At 41.4% G+C, this 20,426-nt stretch overlaps 1 protein-coding gene across 1 annotated transcript in view; it reads left to right on the top strand.

The window, feature by feature from the left end:
- The window catches only part of TOX3 (TOX high mobility group box family member 3), a gene marked incomplete at its 5' end in the record, with an annotated part of 82,136 nt that extends 62,097 nt beyond the window's left edge, over positions 1–20,039 (top strand). Inside the window, 4 exons of the mRNA XM_084270205.1 lie at positions 13,694–13,963; positions 15,241–15,468; positions 16,811–16,891; positions 18,967–20,039. Of these exons, the coding sequence (XP_084126331.1) occupies positions 13,694–13,963; positions 15,241–15,468; positions 16,811–16,891; positions 18,967–19,704 (1,317 nt within the window). The 3' untranslated portion in view covers positions 19,705–20,039. The remainder of the gene's footprint in view (positions 1–13,693; positions 13,964–15,240; positions 15,469–16,810; positions 16,892–18,966) is intronic.
- Positions 20,040–20,426: the final 387 nt, after the last annotated feature.

Below are 20,426 nucleotides of genomic sequence, written 5' to 3'. Positions count from 1 at the left end.
AGGAGAAGAAAAATCTGCAGCCCCAGAGGCTTGAGAGAGAGCAGCTGAACGATTTATCTCCATGCTATTATAGCCTTTGCCAGCATTCAACATTTCTTTTTTTCTTCTTCTTTTTTTTTTTTTTTCTTATTTGGCTTAAGTACTTAATTCTGCAGGTAGCTGTAAATGGGAAAATAAAATGCTGTTCAGATTTAAAATGACAGGACAGGAGTATGTGCAGGGGACTGATAAAATATCTTGAATAGAACTGACCTTTCATGTAGCTGAAAGTTACTGGGGGATTCATCCTCATAATTACCATATAGATTATTTTTATTTCTTTCCTGCAATGAAACATTTCAGAGAGCAGTAGTGCTGATTGAATGAAAATTGAACTTGTTAACATTCTTTTCAGCTTAGCCTGTTGTACATAACAGAAGGTTAGCTTTGATGAATTTCAAAATTCTCTCTCTGATATCTAAGAAACAGACAGTAAAATAATTGTCTCTTTTCAGCCCGATTTTTTTCTTTTATTCAAAAAGTACAGATGTTACACAAACAGCCTGATAATTTCAAATATATTGCTCTGTATATTGCTTATGCTGCTAGAGAAAAATGTGTTTCCTATTTGATGAAGATTTGAGCCTGTTTATATTTTATAATTGTTGCAGTGCTGTCAGTGTGTACAGGATTCTGCACAGATAAGGCTAATTCATAGTGGAATATGCTCATCTTTAATTACATTACTGCTTAGGAGTGGCACTGTGCTTGTATGAAAGATGAGATGGTGACTATTGCTTTTATTTCAAGAAGAGACTTTTTAAATCAGCAACTCAATGACGGGTCTTTAAAGACCTGAGTTGCAAATTTGAGCTTATTAAAGGCTGCATGCAGCAGAAATATTATTAATGTTTCAAAACAGTGATGCCTTTTAGTTAAAGGCCTAAATTGGTTTAGTAATTTAAATTTCCAAATTGCTAATTAAATTAATAGATTAGCAGAAGATTACAAGAATAGAAGCTAAAAAAGTTGGTTTTAAATTGGCAAAAGACAGTTATTTCACTATCCACCTGCCTGCCTCTAATTTCTATGTTTAATTTTCCTTTACAAAGAAACTTATTTGTTAAGCTCTCTTTTAATATCCAGGCTGTAATCTCCTATCTAGAGAGAATGGAGTAGGTTTTCAATTAATACAGTGTTATAACAACATTGTTTAATGTGTTGCAGATGAAACAGTTATTTCATGGGTCATTAATGTGTTTAACGCCTGGAACGGTCTATTAAAACAAGGCCTTGTTATTGTTACGAACATGGTTATCATCATCTTTAATACAAACATACAACTAATTCTGGAAGTTTATTTGTTTACGGAGGTAGGAACTTTTCTTACTAGAAAGAAAGATTATCTTCAGAATTTTCTTATTTCAGTTTTTTCTTTGATTACTACCTGGATTACAAGACACTGTTTTAGACCCACAGTCTGGTTTGTATTGGCCTTTCCCTGCAGAAATGGTAGCTCTTATTGCCAATTATTGCTAATAATTTGTGGTATCAAGAAAAATTAATCTCAAGACTAAGTGAACCCAAATTTAATGATGCTCTGGTGACTCCCATCAGTGAGATCTGGCCATACACAGAACCTCTTGAATGGTGGCACACTCTTTGTAAAATTAGACCTTAAGGACTTGGTTGGGATTTTGTAGCTCCGGTGGCATTGCCAGCTCAGCACTGAGGCAGACTGGCTTCTATCTGCAGATCTGAGCAGCATGTATTGCTGATTAGAGTAATTTTTTTGTGTCTCTATTTTGGGGGTTGGGGGGTGTTTTGTTTTATTTGACACATAATGACGTAATTGTGCATTTTTTAGTCACAGCTCCCAGGGCCTCGGGGGAAGGAGGACAGCAGTGAAACCCTGGAGGCACCAGTCAGCAGTTGCTTCTGCACAGGAGCTCCGTGCTACAACTTTAACATGATATGAAGTTGGTGCTAGCCTGATTGTGTACTAGATAACCGTATTAATAACGTGCAGATTTTCATGTCTTCAGTGACACAGTAATACTCTGTGTGGATAGCAGTCACTTTTCTGATCCACACACACTTCCCTCCTTTCTCATTGGCACTGGCACAGTGGGACATCTGTTAATGAGCTGTTATGGTTGGAGAAGGAAACATATTCCTTCTGGTACTCTTTTCAAAAGTCAGCAATTCAGAGTAACGTGAAGAAGGGACCTGTCCATAAGAAATGGTGACAGCAGTTCCCAAAGACTCCTGTCTGAATTGCAGGTACTATTGGTGCTTAAAAAAAAAAAAAAAATTAGGCAAGTTATTACTTATTGAAATACATGAGGGACTTTTGCTCCTAAGAAGATAAAGACAATAATGTTGACAGAATGATCCAGGAAAAAAGACTGTGGCCATCTTATCTTAATAATGCCTAAATCGAGATCCATCAGCTCCAGAAAATGTTGCAAGGTGCCATATGAATACATGGAAAATGATACACCCCACTGGGAAGCTGTCAGGAATTGGAGTGGAAGCTGAATCTCTGATATTCCTAAGAACTGAGCTCAGAAGGGACACGGATATATGACCGTGGACACCAGCTGTGCATTAAGCCTGTGCCATGGCTTTAAACTATCGTGCCTCCTGGGTTTAAACTCTGAAATCAGGTGCTGCTCTCTTAAGCCAGGCAAATGAGGCTGGCTGTGTTGTACCTTGCTAAAGCCTGTGTTGCGTCCAGCCACCCTGGTCCTTGGGTCATTGGGAAACCTCCTTTGAAATTCTTATGATACTCTGCGGTTAGCATCTGTGTTTCCCCTTGGACAGCTATCCCAATGCTCAGCTTCCACGTCAAGTTCTCAAGCTGTAAAGACATGCTCAGTCTCTGTAAAGTTAAATTATTCTGTGTTGTCAGGTACATGGAAATAACCAAAACAAGCAACACAACACCAAACTGGCTCTGTAATGCAAAAGATAATGAGACATACTTTTCTGATTTGCTTTAAAAACAAAGATTCAAACAAACCCCGCCCACCCCAAGAACCCCAAGAAAAAATACCCCCTGAACATAGGTACCACCACTTCAAGCATTTTTTAAACAAATGTCATGCAACCTCCAAGGCTGTACCCCCCCAATTCTTTGCACAGTTTTTGTTACCTTTGATAACGTTTGTTAGTTGTCATGCTTCCTTGCAGTCTCTCCCCACATTGCTTACTGCATAATAAGGACTTTGAAGTCTGCCTTTGATTTGGTAGCTTGAAGCACCTGAAGTTGCAGAGGTTGTAACAAAACTGCAAACAGCATTTATCTGACATTCTGGGACTTAATGTTAACTCTCCAGGGTTTGTTTGCTGTATGCCTTCGCTGTTTGCATACAGCAGACCTAAGCTTGTACTGCTAATTTGGAGAGAAGCTCATCATGCCAACAGACTCGTCAGATCAGAGCCCAGATCTGTGATCTGAGTCACACATGTATTGTGATCGTGCTGTTGGGTACCTTGTCCAAAACAAGTGTGATTCAATATGCTTTAAAGTATGGTAGATACTTGGGGAGAAGGGAGCAGAGAATCTGTTTCTAAATGCCTCTCAGAATGTGGTGTCAACATTCAGTTATAAACAAATTGTGAAGTAGGTGATGCTAAAGCATCAGTAGCAGCCCCTGTGGGTGTGTGGAGGGCTGTTGTGGAATAATTGACAGAGGTGACTTTAAATTTAAAATTTTTGTTCACACTTTCTTAGAATCATAGTATCATAGAATGATTAAGGTTGGAAAAGACCTCTAAAATCATCTAGTGACACTGTCCCCCTACTGCTGACATTAATTACTGCTGATATTAATTACACCTCCAAGGTGTAACCACCCCTCACTGAGCCTGGGCTCTGAATTCTTCTAGTAAAGCAAGAAAATTGTATACCAATCGTAACAAAGGTATGTGTGACTAGAGTCACACAAGCTCCACCTCAAAGATAAAAATATAAATAGCTTAAGGGAGAGAGGATGTTAGCGAAGACGCCATCCATTCTCACTTGTGGGATCAGTGGATGGGCTGAGCCTCTCTTCCCCTCCATCAGGACATCTTTGGGTAAGATACGAGCACTTGGTTATGCCAAGTGCCTCACAGGGAAACTTGAGTATGTGTGGTGAGTTTCTCTTGAAGGTGGAGACAAAATTATGTTAAGTCAGGAAGGAGCAGGAGGCTTTCGGGGACCAGTAATATTTTTAACTACTGCATCAGGGGACCATAATTACTCCTTAACTGCATCAGCTGCATACTGGGAAGATGGCATAGATCCCTAGGAGAGAGGGGAACCTCTGGAAATTAAAGCCACAAGCTATCCCAGTCAGGCTGCAGCAGTGCAGAAAGCAGCTTGCATACAGGCGATACATGAAAGAGGTGAGTTCAGGAAATCCCCGACGCCAGCCCCTATCGACCCAGCCCGATTAACCCCTCTTATTCGCGGTCTGGCTGATTGTCTCAAGACAGTTGTAGCAAATACCCAAGATCACATACCAGCTGCTTGTGAGATGCAGATTGTGGTTGTAGATGAAATCTGCACTCCCCCATACCTGCCTGGAGTGAATTTGTACAGGACATAGACAAGTATGGATGCTGAATGGGCTGCATCAGTCCGTGCAGTAGTAAGCCCCCAGGTCACGCCTGGTGAGTTCTCCGAGTCCACACTCAAATCCCAACCACCCCAAATTTAATGAGAGGTTCAAACCTAATAAGGAACGGGATGAGTTGTGGCGTTATGTCCTAGATTTCAGTGTACCCTGACAAATCTTGCATGGTGTCTCTACAGAGGATCTTTGTATATTGGTCCAATCTCTGAGTAAGAAAAATATCACAGCTGGGGAGAATGGCCTAGCTGGAAAACCCCTGACCCACAAGAAAAGTGCAACCTTTTGCACTGAGCCCAATTGAGCAAGGCAGCATCTCAGCAAAAAAAATTCAATCCTCAGGGAGGGTGGTGAGCCACTGTGGAATAACTGCTGGAGGTAATTTAGAAATTAAGATTATGTTCACACTTTAAGAAAAGGTTCAGCATTCAAGAAACTTACAGGGTGGAGAGCAGCTGATATGCCAAGCATCCTTTTCGCAGTAAGTTCCTAGGCAATCTTAGAGGTTGGTAACATCAGGTGAGCTTGATGTTCTAACACTGAGATAACTGCACAAAGGGGTGGAGCAGAGTGGAGACAGGCTCTGTGATGATATGGGAACCTGAAGGTACAAAGGAACTGATAAGCTGCATATTTGCTACACTGAGTCATCAGTCTGTCATGGTTTTGACAAAATGCTGTCCTTTTGGTGAACTCTGCCCATTATAATATCATTATAATACCAAAACACACCTCCGTCCCAAAAGCTACCCGCCTGCACGATGTAACCACCCCTTACTCAGCCTGGGCTCTGAATTCTTCTAGTCTATTCCTTTAAAAGCAAAGCGAGAAAATTGTACACCAATCGTAACAAAGGTATGTGTGACTAGAGTCACACAAGCTCCGCCTCAAAGATAAAAAAATATATAAATAGCTTAAGGGAGAGAGGATGTTAGGGAAGATACCATCGTGTACAGGAAGTTACCATCACGTACTATTTTCACTTCTGGGATCAGTGGACGGGCTGATCTTCTCTTCCCCTCCATCAGGACACCTTTGGGTAAGATACGAGCACTCGGTTATGCCAAGTGCCTCACCGGGAAACTTAGAAATCTGTAAGGAGTCCCTTTCTATCTTTTAACACATTTGCAGGCAAGCAGGGTTACTCATACCTTTGGTATTTGCACGTGCTTTGCAGACAATGAGTTTCTCTCCAGCAATCCAGAAAGCCCCTGTATCTGTTGCTTTAACACACTGCACCTTCAGTAATCTGGCCATAGAGTTCTTGCTGAACGCGACCAAACTCTTTAAGCGTGGTCGTGGTAGTTCATGGAAGGCAACTAGACTGAAGGTGTTTCTTGTCATCTGTGCATCCATAATCGTGATAGTTCTGTGCCCTGAATGCGACCGGACTTGGGTGGATGAATTGGGCATTGCTCCAAATTACTTGTGAACTTTAATGCAACAGGCACCCTGCTGGGTGGGTGTTAGCAATGCAGCAGCTCCCTGATTAATGCTCTGACCCAATCACTGCCATTCCTGTTGGACCTTTAATAATACTGGTAAACTTTCTCCTTGACACCGGGGCCCAAATATCAGTGATTAACCCAGGAACTGCGCAGACCCTGGGCATAAGTCCTGTCCCACGCAGGGTTACGCTCACAGGAATTTGATGGTGTGGAAAAGGAGTGCCCCATCGCTAAAATTTCACTCTGGCTGCCAGAGGAAAGAAAATTAACCAGGGCAGCAGTATCAGTCAGTGCTGCATGTACTAATATTTTAGGATTTGACATACTGTGTGGGCGAATGTGGGAACTCCCAGATGGAACCATGCAGTTTTGCAACAAATAAAAAGGTTTCAGGCATGGTGAAATTGAGCCTGTTACAAACATCTATACCCTTACCCCCCTCTAAAATCACTAATGTTCAGCAATATCCATTTCCAGCAGCAGCGCTTACGGGGATTGACGGTGTGATAGCAGCACTGGAAGAGAGAGCCATTATTAAAGGACCCGTTCATCTTACAGTTCACTGGTGTGGCCAGTAAAGAGACCAACCAGGCATTGGTGCTTTATAGTCAATTACTATAGGTGGTTAAATACTACGATAGGTAGTTACTGCGCCTTTGACTGCCACAGTTCTGAACATGGTGGAAATAGTGACATTGATACAAGGCACTGCTCGTCCTTGGTTGCCTGCCTTAGGTGTTAAAGATAGGTTCCTCTCCTTGAACAAGATAAAGCATGGTTTGCTTTCACATGGAGAGGGGTCCAGTATACTTCTAACGGGCTTCAGCAAGGATATAGACATCCCCCCACAACTGCTCACAATGCTTTGGCTAAAATCTTAGTAGAGATTCCTCTTTTACTTGACAGTCCAATATATCAGTATATTGATAACGTCCTGATGGGGGAAAGAGTCAAGACAAACAGTGGGAGTCTCCCAAGTGGGGTTCTGTGGAGGGCAAAGGTCTTAAATTGTGGTTTGGTGTTCCCACTGCCCTCTTACCACCCCTGTAACTGGTCAGGCTGTCCAGTCTGAAGGAAGCTCTGCAGTGCACAGGGAAGTGTGCAGGTCCTAGCAAACCTGGCTGGAGGTCAGACCCGAGGAAAAACAAGGGACAGTAAATCAGAAAGATTCTAGTAAAGCATGTTCAACAAACTGAACTAATGTAGATGCTGCAGCATTGTAAGGAAATTCTATCATATAGCAGTAATTGAAATTTCAGAGACATCTGAGATTGCTGGAACAAAAGGAGATAGATGCTCAGTTTTGAGGAATAAATTATTACCCTTATGTTGGTCATTTTTTTGTTTATTTTGGTTTATTCTCCTCTTCGTGTCCCTTCACTGGCTCCTGTGCTCCATGTGAATGGAAGAGAGTAATTTCTAATGTGTTGGGACTGGGCAGTAGAATGCATGTAAGCCTCCTGTCACCAACCAAACTTTTAGATCCAGCTGCAGATGGAATGCTTTCCCAAACCCAGGCGTACTGTTTGTTGTAGCCTTTATTTGGGATTTCAGTCAGGTGGGATTTACTTTTCTACAGAGACACAAAGCAAAACATGGGAGTTTTTTCTCGTTACCGGAGAAGGGAAGCTGCTGCTTGGAGTGGATCTTCTGATAACTCTGTTTTGACAGATCTATTAAGGATGCCAGCATCTGAGGGGTGGAGAGGAAGGACACTTCTTCAGTGGTGGCAGTACCAAGTGCAACTGTTTTGTATTCTATTAAGTAAGGATTTAATCTCTGACAGAGAAAAGCATCCTGTTAGTTTGATTTGTTTTGATTGGCAGTGAATTCCAATCTTGTAAAAATTTAGATAAATGGATTCTTTTATCTATACTTGTGGAAAAAAAGAATATTGAGGATTTCTTCTAGAGATAGGCTGACTTGCCCAAAAGTCAAGGGAGTAATTTATAGACGGACTGTAATAAGTAATTGTTCTCAAACCTTCTATGACTGTAAATAAGCAACTAGGGCAAAGGGGAACCATTGTTCCATCACTAGTAACACCCTGAAAGAACTTCAGATCTTGCTGAGTTGGTGCCTGTGGTAGACTATGGCTGTGAATAGGTAACCAGGTCAAAAGGGGAACCATTGTTTTATCACTAGCAACATCCTGATAGGATTAAATGAGTTAACCAAATAAGACACAGAACACAACGTAGAGGAAGACTACGGGGGACCAGGACGACCCCCACTACCAGCTTACACAGCTACAGAAAAACACCGGAATATGCCACGTGTACCCGGAACTACGGGACTATAAAAAGGGGACTCCAGAAGGGTGAGGTGCGTGCCGTTTGCAGGAGCAAGGGTCTCCTCCGGACGCCCAGCGCTGATATTTGCCTATATCTTGCGGGCTTGCTTAATTAATAAATTGTTGTTTGGCTTTATCAACTGGAGTATGTCTCAAATTTATAACACGGACAACTGAGGATTTAATTCTTTACAGTGCTGTGCATTTGCTTCAGCTTAAATGTATCCTTTAACATATTACATCAGCATATGCTACATGGACAGTGATGAATTCCTAAGGCAATGGAATATATAATGATTTAGGTCAACTTCTGAAACCAGGGCACAGTGAGCAGAACAATAAATGTTGGGTTTTACATAGTTATTTTTGTTGGCAGGTTTCTCACTTCCCTTTAAAAAACTAGCTGTCCCTGTTTTGGCTAGGATAGAGTTAATTTCTGTTCTTGTAGTGGGTGGAATGTGGTGGAATGCCCTGTTTGGGAGTTAGGATGAGAGCAGTGCTGATAACACACTGATGTTTCTAGTTGTTGCCAAGCAATCAAGGACTTCTCAGTTCATATTTCCCTGCTAACAAGAAGGGAGGAGACACAGCCAGGACAGGTGACCCAGACTGGCCAGAGGGGGTATTCCATGCCAATTACAATCAGCATAAAAGGGGGGCTGGTGGGGGGAGAGGCGTGCAGCTCCAGCATGGATGGTTTTGGGGACAGTCCATTTTTCAGGATGGCTCTGAGCTGTATGGCCTGAGTTTGTGCGGTTTGGTGAGAAACTGCTTTGTGTATCACCAGTTTCATATATATTTTGCTATAAAGTCCTGTTATTATATCTGTTTTTCTGCTATCCCAGTAAACTATCCTTATCCCAACCTGGGAGGTTTTGATTCCTTGGGTTTTCTTCTCCTTTCCTCTCCCCTTCCCTCAACTCCCCTCCCAATTCCCTTTTAAAGAACAAGTGGCTGCATGGTGCTTGGCTCTCAGCTGGGGCAAAACCCCGACACTAGCTCTTGCAGCACAGGGTCAGGCCCCAGCCCTGCAGGCGCTTCCGCGGGCCTGGTCCTGCCATGGCTGGAAAGAGTCGTCCTGGAGATGTTGCCTATTTAAATGAGTGAAGGCTGTAGACATTGATTTTAATCAAGACTTCAATATTACTCAAAATGGTCTAAAAAGTAATCTCCTAGTTATATTTTTAAATACAGTGTTGAATGTTCCTAGAGATTAAGGTTCTGTCAGGGTAGAAATCCGGGATAAAACTACTGTGGGTAAATGATCCTCAAAATGCAGGGTAAGTGGGAATTGGGGCTTCTCTTTCTGCCATGGCTGGATGCATTTCTCTGTCAAAATAAATACCAGCTGTATTACTCACTGTATTAGCTACTGGATGCTTAAGGAGTTGATAACAGAAGAATGAACTATCTTTTACCACATTTTTTCCCTTAGTAGTCAGTGCTATGTTTCGCTGGCTCAGGTACAGTAATTTGATAATACTACATCAGTTAAAGCACGGGAGTTCACACACTCCCTTTTTTTAAGTCTGTTGTTTCCTTTCCAGTGGCTGTTGTGGAATTGATATATTATAAAATTTTGTGAATTTAGCCTTTCACCCATCAAAGTAAAATAAGCCGCGTTGGGCATGTGCTGTGAGACACGCGTCCTTTGGCAATCTGACTAAACATGACTTCTTTGGCGTGACTGTCTAAAGAGATTAGAAGAGTCCAGATTAGGAGAGTTTGATGGACAGATATCCTTATGGTTCCTTCGATGAGGCCTTGTATGCATCAAACGCTGAATGTCTTCATAATGTGTGCTGGCAGAGCAGTGCGGGAGTGGCGATAGAAAGCGGCTGTGCCCAGATAGAGTCACCATCAAGTTGTTCTGAGAAGGGGGAAATCTTTTGGTCCATACTTTGCTTTTTTAAATCCATGTTTATAATGGAGGAGACCAGTGAGGTGCCTGGCATTCCCCTCAGGAAGGGTTTCTATACCTCAGGTCTTTTTGCAGCACTTGTGTAGGATGACGCCAGAGAGATCTGAGACAAGGTCATTTCAGTCTGAAGATGAATCACACAAGATATTGCTCTTTGGTTTTCCATTTCACACATTATGTCCTCGTTTGATTGTCATGCTGAGTAAACCAGTGGCTGAGTTTTGCCTGACTTGTGTTAAAATCACCAAGTTTTGCCTAGCTTCAGTCCAAGACTAGTGCAGATCAGGCTCCATCAAAATGCAATTCTGTCTGCTTGAGAAGTTCATTAATTTTTGCCAGAACTAATCTGTCTTTTTTGCATAATGTTACAAATATCTTGAATGCTCATAATACTTGGTATCACTTTTACTTCTGGTTAAGTTTATGTAAAAGAGCTTGTGATACTTTCTAAAACGTTCACAGTATTCTCAGTGGATTATTTTGCATACATGAGCTTTTCAATTTTCATGTAGTAACGTAATTAGGATGTCATGTGGATGTTTTAGTGCATTCGTATTTCATGCATGTTCCTGATATTTTGTTGTTAAACATTTCTTTGATAAACATTCTCTGTGCATAAAGTAATGCTTTTGGTTCTGTATTGGTTCTTGTAATGAAAGGGAAAAATAAGATTTAAGATACTTGATGGGAGTTTTGTTTCCTTGCTTATAGATTCCTCCTTAGAAGGCTTTGTTTGCTCAGGAGCTATATACAAAGGCTGTGGACTTTCATGTTGCTACTGATTTCCTGTTGCCCCTGCCTTCTTGCCACTTGCCTGTTTGCTGTACACAAAAATGGTTTATGCTTCTTTGTCTGAAAGCTCTTCTGAAGGTACCACAGGTCATTGAGTCCTACAACGCTGACCACAAAGTAAAAGATGAAATTGCCATTCTTTTCTTTGTGAGTTATTTTTTAAAGTATTGATTTTAAATGCAAAGTGCAGAAAATACATTGTCATCATATGCACATACAATGTAAATGATAAGAAATGGGAAATAATGCAAAGTAATTTTTTATAAAGCATGTCTTATCTGTTTGGTGCTAGATAGGCAGTTACAGAATACTGTTGTTTCTACTTTTCACTTTTACTGAAGTTTTTGAGTTTTTAAAAAAAAACTTAAAGCTTTTAAGCTTAAAAAATTAGGAAAAGATACAGTAAAGAGAAACTGGAATTAAAGAAGTGGATATAAAAAGCCACACAAGCACCAAATAGTGTCAGAAGAACGGACAGTTAAGAATTCATGGGCTTGTGTATAAAATTAGATTCTGGGTCAGTGCAAGTCAAGAGAGTTTAGTCTCAATAAAATCATAGATGCAACTGAAATGACAAGACTTGGAGTAAATGGTTTGTAACCCATGTCATCACATTTAAGGCCAGAAAGGCCTGTGTTGTGTAACAATAAAGAGAGGACAAAAGCTAGCCTTGTTGGTGTAGCACACCATCTCCACCTTGGCTTTACCACCGGAGTTTTTCTTAATGTGGTAAAGTCAAGTCTGTAAAGTAAAATGAATGGTCTAATAGGCAGAAAGTGATATCCTTTCAAAGACTTTGAATGACTTCCAGGTGCCACTGCCAATGCAAGACGCAATCAAAATGACCTGACAGTTAATGGCAGTACGTTTGCACAGAAAGGCCCTGAGGTAAACGGGTGTTTCAGCTGCTAAGGCTGATGTTCAGATCTTTGTGTGTATCAAGCGCTCCAGTTTTGGCACATGTATTCATCTCTGAGAAGCAATGCTCCTTTCCTGAAAATCTTAAAAGAAGCAGGAAAAGTGGTGTGGTAGGGATGATGGGCCAAGCTGGCAATGGCTTGGAAAGCATAGCGGTGAGACCTACTGTACAGGATCTGGGTCTTGAAGTCCTCTGCACTGGGTCCAGGTGCAGCGCTGCATATGTACTTTTGTGCTAAGAAGGATTTATTTCTTCTGTACAAGCTTCAGCAGAAAGGCACGTGAATGCCAAATTCAGAATTAATATGATTTATTGCTATAGGGAAGCAGCATGCAGCAGCACTTGTACGCAAAGATGGATGAGGCAGGGTGCACATCTTCTCTGACACACGTATCGCTGCTTTGTGCAGCTGCAGTTGTCCCATCCAAGGAAAGGTTTCCAGGAGCCACTGCCTCTATTGAGACAAGAATCGTAAACAGAAGAGGAAAGTCCCGGGGGCTAAGCTTCCCTCCTTGCTGGTCTGCGTTTCTCTGTGCTTACTCAGAGAGCTCTGGGAAGGTCAGGCTCTGTTGTAGAAGTCTGGTGGGCTGTACACAGGGCTCCCAGCATTGCTGGGTTGTTCTGTGCCATTTCATTAGGCATTGCACCTGCTACTAATTGTGATCTAGGTTATTAATAATGAAAGAGTTTTTGAAATCTAATTTATTTCTCATGTTTCTGTCTGTTCAAACAATGGCTGTAGATTAATCAGGTTGCTGAATCAATTTGTGAGCTATTTATTCTCCTATTAACTGTTTTTAAACCCTTCTTTTCTGATTAAACATTCATTCACTGTGGTTTGATCTCTATCTGGTTAAAAATAACAGGGTCTCACTTCTTTTTATTTACAAACATGATAAGTGTTGTGCATATGTAAAAGACGACATGGTGTGTGCCCTCAAGAAACAGTAGAAACAAACCCATGCAAGCATTTGTGTTTGAGACATGAAGCACCAGGAACATAAAGTCAGTGATTGGTACATAGCTTGCTACTTCCACATGTGTTTGATTGCTGGATTAAAGATAAAAAAATATGTAATTTTGCGTGGTACTTGTGAGGAAGGATTTTTAGGAGTGCTTAGGTTCCTCGAACAGTTCTCCAGCGTGATGCCGTGTCAGCACTCGGGACCTGGCAGGGCAGCGTTCTTTGTTTAAACAACTTTAAAATCCTCCTTGGATGGGATTGGTTTGTTCCTGCACACTTACTAGCTACAGTTAAGAATAATGGGATGTCAGTGAAGGAGTAAAGGGAGAGGCTTTTCTCTCGCTGTCTCTGAGTGTGTGTGTGTGTGTGCGCGTGTGTGTACCCACCCTCCCCACCTCGCCCTGGCTTTGTTGACTTTCTGCATTTCACAGCAGTTTGTGCCTTCTCAGTTGCGATGGTTTCCGAGCCTGTTTCCCCAATGTTTATGTGGGTATTTCTTGTTGCATCAAGAGATGTTTAAAATTGGGGAAATGTGATTTTTATTCCACACACACACCCCCCCAGATGGGGAAGAAGTAAAGTCCAGGGTAACTGTCGGTGCCTTGAATTTACTTAAAATGCATTTAATTCATTAAAAAGAAGCAAAACAAACTGCAAGCTGACAGTGTCAGTTCCGTAAGCCTGCACAAATACCTTTGCCTGCTGATGCTGTATGGTACCTGCTAATGGCGAAATAACGTTTCAATCTCTTTTAGGATCAGACTCATGCACCAGTTTCCCAGTATCGCCAGGACCACTCTCTGGTTATGAGATCTATTGTCCACATGACTGACGCTGCTCATTCGGGAATCATGCCTCCCTCCCAGCTAACCACCATTAACCAGTCTCAGCTAAGTGCGCAGCTGGGGCTCAATTTAGGAGGCACTAATCTGCCACACACTTCTCCCTCCCCTCCTGCAAGTAAATCAGCCACTCCTTCTCCGTCCAGCTCCATAAATGAAGAAGATGCAGATGAATCCAATAGAGTAAGTTACTCTGTGCACTGTAGTGAGTAAGCCTTACGTGTCCATGTGCAGTATTTTCATGAGTGTGGCAGTATCATCCCAGCTGCACTATGGTCATAGAAAATACAAATATTACAGTATAGTGGAATATGATTTGTTTGCTGTTTAGCTGCTTCACTTACAAGTTTCCATAATACCTTCAAAATAATCCATGTAAGAATATGCACATATATCTGTGTATATGGTCTAATACATTCATAATTCATTTCAGATTTTATGGATCTGGTGAATCTCTTCATCAACTTTGGACAGTTTTGTTATTTCGGTATTCTCTGGGGTCATAAAATATAGATGCATTTAGATAGAAATAAAATAAGCTTTCTTCTAACTGAAAGTTTAGTTAATTTACATTTGCTTTAAATCAATCTGCAAGAAGAAGAAAATCAGACAAGAAAAAAGAGCACAAATCTTACTATAGCAGTGTATATCTAGGCTATTCCATGAAAGGTGCACCCATTTAGTTAATGGAAATGGTGCAGGTGGAGAGGTCGAGGCACAGGGTCCTCAAGGCATCGATGTAAAATGACTGTCAGAGAGGTATATTTTAGAGCCACCTTGTCCTTTGTTGCAACAGTCTGTGCAGAGCTTACATAGGAGAGGCCCCTAGCGCAAGGAGCACGCAGGGACCTGAGTTACCTGAGATCTGGGAGTGCTGCTCCTTGGGGGTTCCCCATCCCAGAGGGAGACAGAGGAGTGGGGCTGGTGCAGGGCAGGATCACAGAGCCTCTGGTACTGCACAGGCACCTCACCCTGTGCCAGGAGTGGTGGAGGTGCTGCTTTTTTGCTTCAAGTGTGGGCTTTTCAACCCCTGACCCAAGTCTGAGTTGACAGTCTTAAGTCTGGGAATCAGGAAATGCCTCTGAGCTCTTGTCTTCTGAGTTGCTACTGCCAAAACTTGCCTGCTCAAAATATACTATTGATTAAATCTTTTTTTTTTTTTTTTTTTTTTTTAATACAAAATAGCATTAGGGTGTACTTTCTCAGGTCAAGTTTGTAGGATTTGTCTCTCTGAGCCATACTTACAATGAGTAGCATTTAGTTCCAGTAGATCTGATGAGATTAAGTGGAGACTAAATACTACTTGGTAGGAGAAAGTCTTGCATGACAGATCTCTCAAAAATATACAGATAAAGCTACTGTGTAAGCAGCATTTTGAAGTCACCTGGTCGATAATTTTTTGAATTAGCCTGAATTATTTCATGCATACACTGACTGTTCTTGATATTACTGTTTCTTAGGCTGCTGGAGAAAAAAGAGCGGCCCCAGATTCTGGCAAGAAGCCCAAGACTCCAAAGAAGAAGAAAAAGAAAGATCCCAATGAGCCACAAAAGCCAGTGTCAGCATATGCCCTTTTCTTCAGGGATACACAAGCTGCAATTAAAGGGCAGAACCCCAACGCTACATTTGGAGAGGTTTCAAAAATAGTGGCATCTATGTGGGACAGTTTAGGAGAGGAACAAAAACAGGTAAAAAATTGGAGCAGGCTTGTCTCTCAAGAAGTGAAAGAGTAATATAAAAAACCCTCAATCTTCCTACCTCGGTTGTGAGTGGACCACGCTACTTACTGATGTAGACCTCTTACTCTGTAGAACTACACCGATTTTTGAACTTGCTGAAGCCCTGGCACCTAAAAAGTATTTTGTTACAATAGCCAGTAGATAGTATTAAATAGCTGTATTTGTCTTTACTCTTTAAAGAGCAGTTTGTAAAAATCTCAGGTGATACTGTCCTAGAGTCCTGTTCTGACCATCTTTTGATGATTCCCATTTCAAAGCTCTTGTTTCCTATTAATCTGAAGTGAGAAGAGAAAGGGGAAGGCAGAGCACATTTACTGTTTCCTTTGATCTGCCTTATGAATTTGTTACAAAGTGTGTTGCTTGCCAGCCTTTGAAGCTGGTCCTCTGTGCCTCATTAGAATGTCCTGTATGAAATGTTATCTCCAACTCAAACTTGGTACCAAATGATGAGTATTGTTCTTCCTTGAGGGTTGTTACTCTTTCTATACACATGTAACTCCTACACATGGATTGAAGGGGAAAACAAAGAAAGATCCTTTGAGGCTGTTTGCCTGTTGATACTCCATGCAGCTCCCAGTAAGTCAGTGGAAGCTGCGATGGAAGTGTCTATTCCTGGGTAGGGCATCTGGCAAATACTTGGGTTTGAAATACATTTGGAAACTTTTAGTCTGATCTAACAAACGACAGCAAACATGATTTAAAGGTGAACTTAAAATTTACTGATGACTAAAAATAGTTTGACTCAGTTTTGCCTCCCTGTCCCTGTTTAACACAATGGGATTCTCTCATACTGGCTTTGTGGAAAGTGTGAATTGTCCAAGCTCTGTGAACCACCTTTTCTAAAGATTATTTTTATATATATTTATATTTCAAATATTTGTTGAAAACAATACTGCGTAGACTGTTATTGCTATTTTATACCACCACAGATATGTTTTAACATCTGAACTACTTGGTATTCTAATATCTCTGTTACTTGGATTCATTAAAATATTGATTCCTAGGGAGGCAAAGTGTGCACAGGTGGTGCTATCAAACAGTTGGTTGCCTTTTTTTATTCATGATAAAGCAACACAAATTGTGGTGCAAGTCCAGCAAGTAGACATGAAAGTCTGTAGCCACCTGTGAGAATGTTAGGCTGTTTCAGGGAAGAAAAAGCACATTTAAACAATAGAATGCTTTCTTGGGTTTTGGTCTGTGTTTCTGTTTCTTTACAAGTGATTTTTGGGAGCATTCTGGTGAAAAACATCTCAGTAATTGAAGTTGGTGAACTTGTTGTCTCTCTTAATAGGTATATAAAAGAAAAACTGAAGCTGCCAAAAAAGAATACCTGAAGGCACTTGCAGCCTACAGAGCAAGCCTTGTTTCCAAGGTAAGCCTAGTACTGCTGGCAGTGTACCGCAAGGTAGCTTTTGGCAGTGGTGGGTAAATACGGGGGTGGGGTGCTAGGCAGAAGAGAAGGAGAATCCCAGGATTTCTGTAATACAGGTCTACAAGATGCAGTGCTGCTGCTTGAATCCTGCTTAGTCTCTGCAAAAAAATAGTTCACCTCTCTAATGGCACAGTAATGATTGCCATACAATAGCTTTATAAATGTACATCTTCCTTTATCTATGGAGGCAGAATAACGCATTTCACTACGGAAGTAAAATTCGGTCACAAAACATCAACTGCCTTTTGACATTTGCAAGCTGTGGGCAGAGTTTTGTTTTTCCCTTGAGTGCTACTTCTCAAAAGACAGGCTAGTTTTGTGTGGAGCTGGAGAGCAGGTATTGTATGGCAAAGCTTAAGTATTTCTTGCAGGTGAGGGAGGGGAAAAATGTGTGGTGGCTCGGGATTTGGAGAGTGCTTACAAATGGACTGGCTGGCAGTTAGCCATGTGGCAGATTTTAGGAGATCCTGGGTTAGAATATAACTTGTGAAGAAAGCAAAGCTCTGCTGTCTCATTTGAGAATTTATCTTTTCAACCAGCAGCACTACGCTGGCTGTAGATCTGTTGCATCTGAATGCCATACATGGAAATATGCTTATGGTCATCTAAAATATGGGTAAAAATTAATCACGATGGTTATTTCTCTACGAGTGCTTCATAAAGATCAATTTCAAAAGGATCTTTGATCACAAGAAAGAAACAGGAAGGCGACAATACAAACTCCTGAGCATATATATTGGAACGTACAACCGCAGCACATTAGTAAATCGTAACGAACGTTGCTGTGTTTTAATTAATGCTTAGAAATAAAACAGCAGAAATCAGACGTGTGTTCTTGCAAACTGGAAGATTTCTTCTCCTAGTGTTGAAAAGCTGCATTTTTCTAAGTCTCTAGAACTTGGGTAATATTCCCAAAGCCACAAGTACCACAATGCTAAGTTCAGTGGCAGCTGGAATTGTAAGTATCTTTGAGGGAATTTATTTTCTCAGTCCTAAGTTCCCTTTTCCAAAATGATCAGAAATCATATTTTCTCCCAAAATCCATGGGACTTGGGCTGCCAAGTAACTTGTGGGAATTACACTCTAAGTCCCAAATTCATCTTCCTTAACTTATTACTTGCTTGCTGTAGCCTTTTTGTCTGAGGTTGCTGCTGAGCGTAGGGATGGAACAGACTCTTCTGCAGCATAATTTGACACATTCTCAAGCCGGTGTCTAAAACATGTCAGTTAATTGTGCTGGAAGAGACTTTTCCTCTCTGTTGTCTTTATATGGGGATTCCTGGCAGCTCTTCTACATGTTGTGCAGATGTGTAAAACGGTGAGAGAAGAATCCTGCCTTTGGTGCTTCAGTGTGTCTAATTTAAAGATGCACAGTATATTAAAATGTACCCAAAAAAACTGCCTTCAGAGGCACCAGCACACCTCATTTGCTGCAATAGGCCTCTATGGACAGTGGGGTTCCCCCAGGTGTGTCTTGGAAACTTGCTGGATACAGGCAGGATTCCCTGTGCAGGGCATGCCACTGGTGTGACCACACTGCTTCCAATGTGTATGGTTGGGTCCCTCCACAGTGCTCCCTAGGAGTTTTTGTTTGAGGCGTTTTGTTGTTTGTACGCCACTCTTACGTTGTGATAACTGGTGCAGGGGGGGATATGCTTCTGCTCAGATTTCTCTCCCAAAGAACAGTTTTTGGAAAACATAAATATGTACCATGTTGGGCCCTTTTTAGCTCTTTCAGCCAAAAATGTGCATTACGTGACTTTTTGGGGTTGAACAGGGACACGAGTTAGTTTTTTGTCCAAGTAAGAACTGGAGGTTCCACGTACAGACATGGATAAGAAGGATGTAGTGGCTCAGGGGATCAGTGATGGTTTTCAGACTGCTGATTGATCTTTCCTGGTAGAAAACAAAAGATGAAAAAGTCTCCCTGAGTAGCCATGACTTTTTATTTTCATGCAAACACAAGCAATGTTCTTTTCTGCTAAAAATACAATGAATTTTTTTTCCACACACAGGCTGCTGCAGAATCTGCTGAGGCCCAGACAATTCGTTCTGTACAGCAAACGCTGGCATCCACAAATTTGTCTTCCTCCCTTATTCTGAATACTTCTCTTTCTCAGCACTCAACGGTACCGGCATCTCCTCAAACTCTTCAACAGCCCCTTCCCAGAGCAATTGCTCCAAAACCTTTAACCATGAGACTGCCGATGAATCAGATTGTAGCTTCCGTTACCATTGCACCAAACATGCCAACAAACATTGCAGCTCCCTTGATAAGCTCTATGGGAACAAATATGGTGGCAACTCCATCTTCATCTCAAGTCAGTCCTTCCATGCAAAGCCAGCAGCACCAGATACAGCAGCTCCAGCAGCAACAGATGCAGCAGATGCAGCAGCAGCAACTACATCAGCATCAAATGCATCAGCAAATACAGCAACAAATGCAACAGCAGCATTTTCAGCACCACATGCAACAACATTTGCAGCAGCAGCAGCATCTCCAGCAGCAAATTAATCAGCAGCAAATGCAACAGCAACTGCAGCACATACAGCTTCAGCAAATGCAGCAACAGCAAATGCAGCACATGCAACACCAGTCACAGCCTTCTCCTCAGCAGCACTCTCCAGTAGCCTCTCAGATCACTTCTCCCATCCCTGCCATTGGGAGCCCTCAGCCAGCACCTCAGCAGCACCAGTCACAAATACAATCTCAGACACAGACTCAAGTATTATCGCAGGTCAGTATTTTCTGAAGATGAATGCTCTTGCAACAGGGCTTTGTGTTGATGGAAGGGGTAGGGGTAAACCATATTTGGCTGAAAACTGTAAATTGTTGATGGTAGTTATGCAGGGATGCATAACAGATCAAATGATCCTCTAAAGTGTCTATTAGATAGGCAATAAAGAACTACAATGTAGCTGTGTATCATCTTTTAGCTGACTATAAATTGTTTTGTTTAAAAAAAAAGAAAAAAAAAAGCTGTGCTCTTTTCATGTGATGCCTTTTTAATTTATTTAAGCTTTACCTACAATATGTGAATCAGATGGATCAGATGGCCTAATAAATACCTGGACCTTATGACTGCAAAATGGCCTTTCAGAGTTATACCATATAACCCTTCTTTCGCTAAAAGTGAATAATGCACTTCCAGGCAGTAGGAACTCATGAAGCCCTTAAAGCACAGTTGTAACTACCTGTAAAATGATGATTGGATTTCATACAATCATATTTGTATGACATGAGTTAGTTGATGGCATTTTTTGTCATGAAAAAATAGAGTAAATCACAGATTTTTGCCAAAGCTCTTAATTTTTTTTCCTCTCCTAAATGTCTTCAGAAAAACAAATGCAAGTAACTGAACTTAAATGCTTGACCTAACCTTTCACTTCATTTCTCCGGATAAACGTACCACAGTTTGTAAGGAAATATATATTGACGTTTACCCTCTTACGTTAATTCCAATTACAGAACAAA

Source organism: Gallinula chloropus (genome assembly GCF_964237585.1).
Source record: "Gallinula chloropus genome assembly, chromosome: 13".
Lineage (NCBI taxonomy): Eukaryota > Metazoa > Chordata > Aves > Gruiformes > Rallidae > Gallinula > Gallinula chloropus.
Note: the sequence above shows the minus strand (reverse complement) of the source record. Positions and strands in the feature narration are given on the sequence as shown.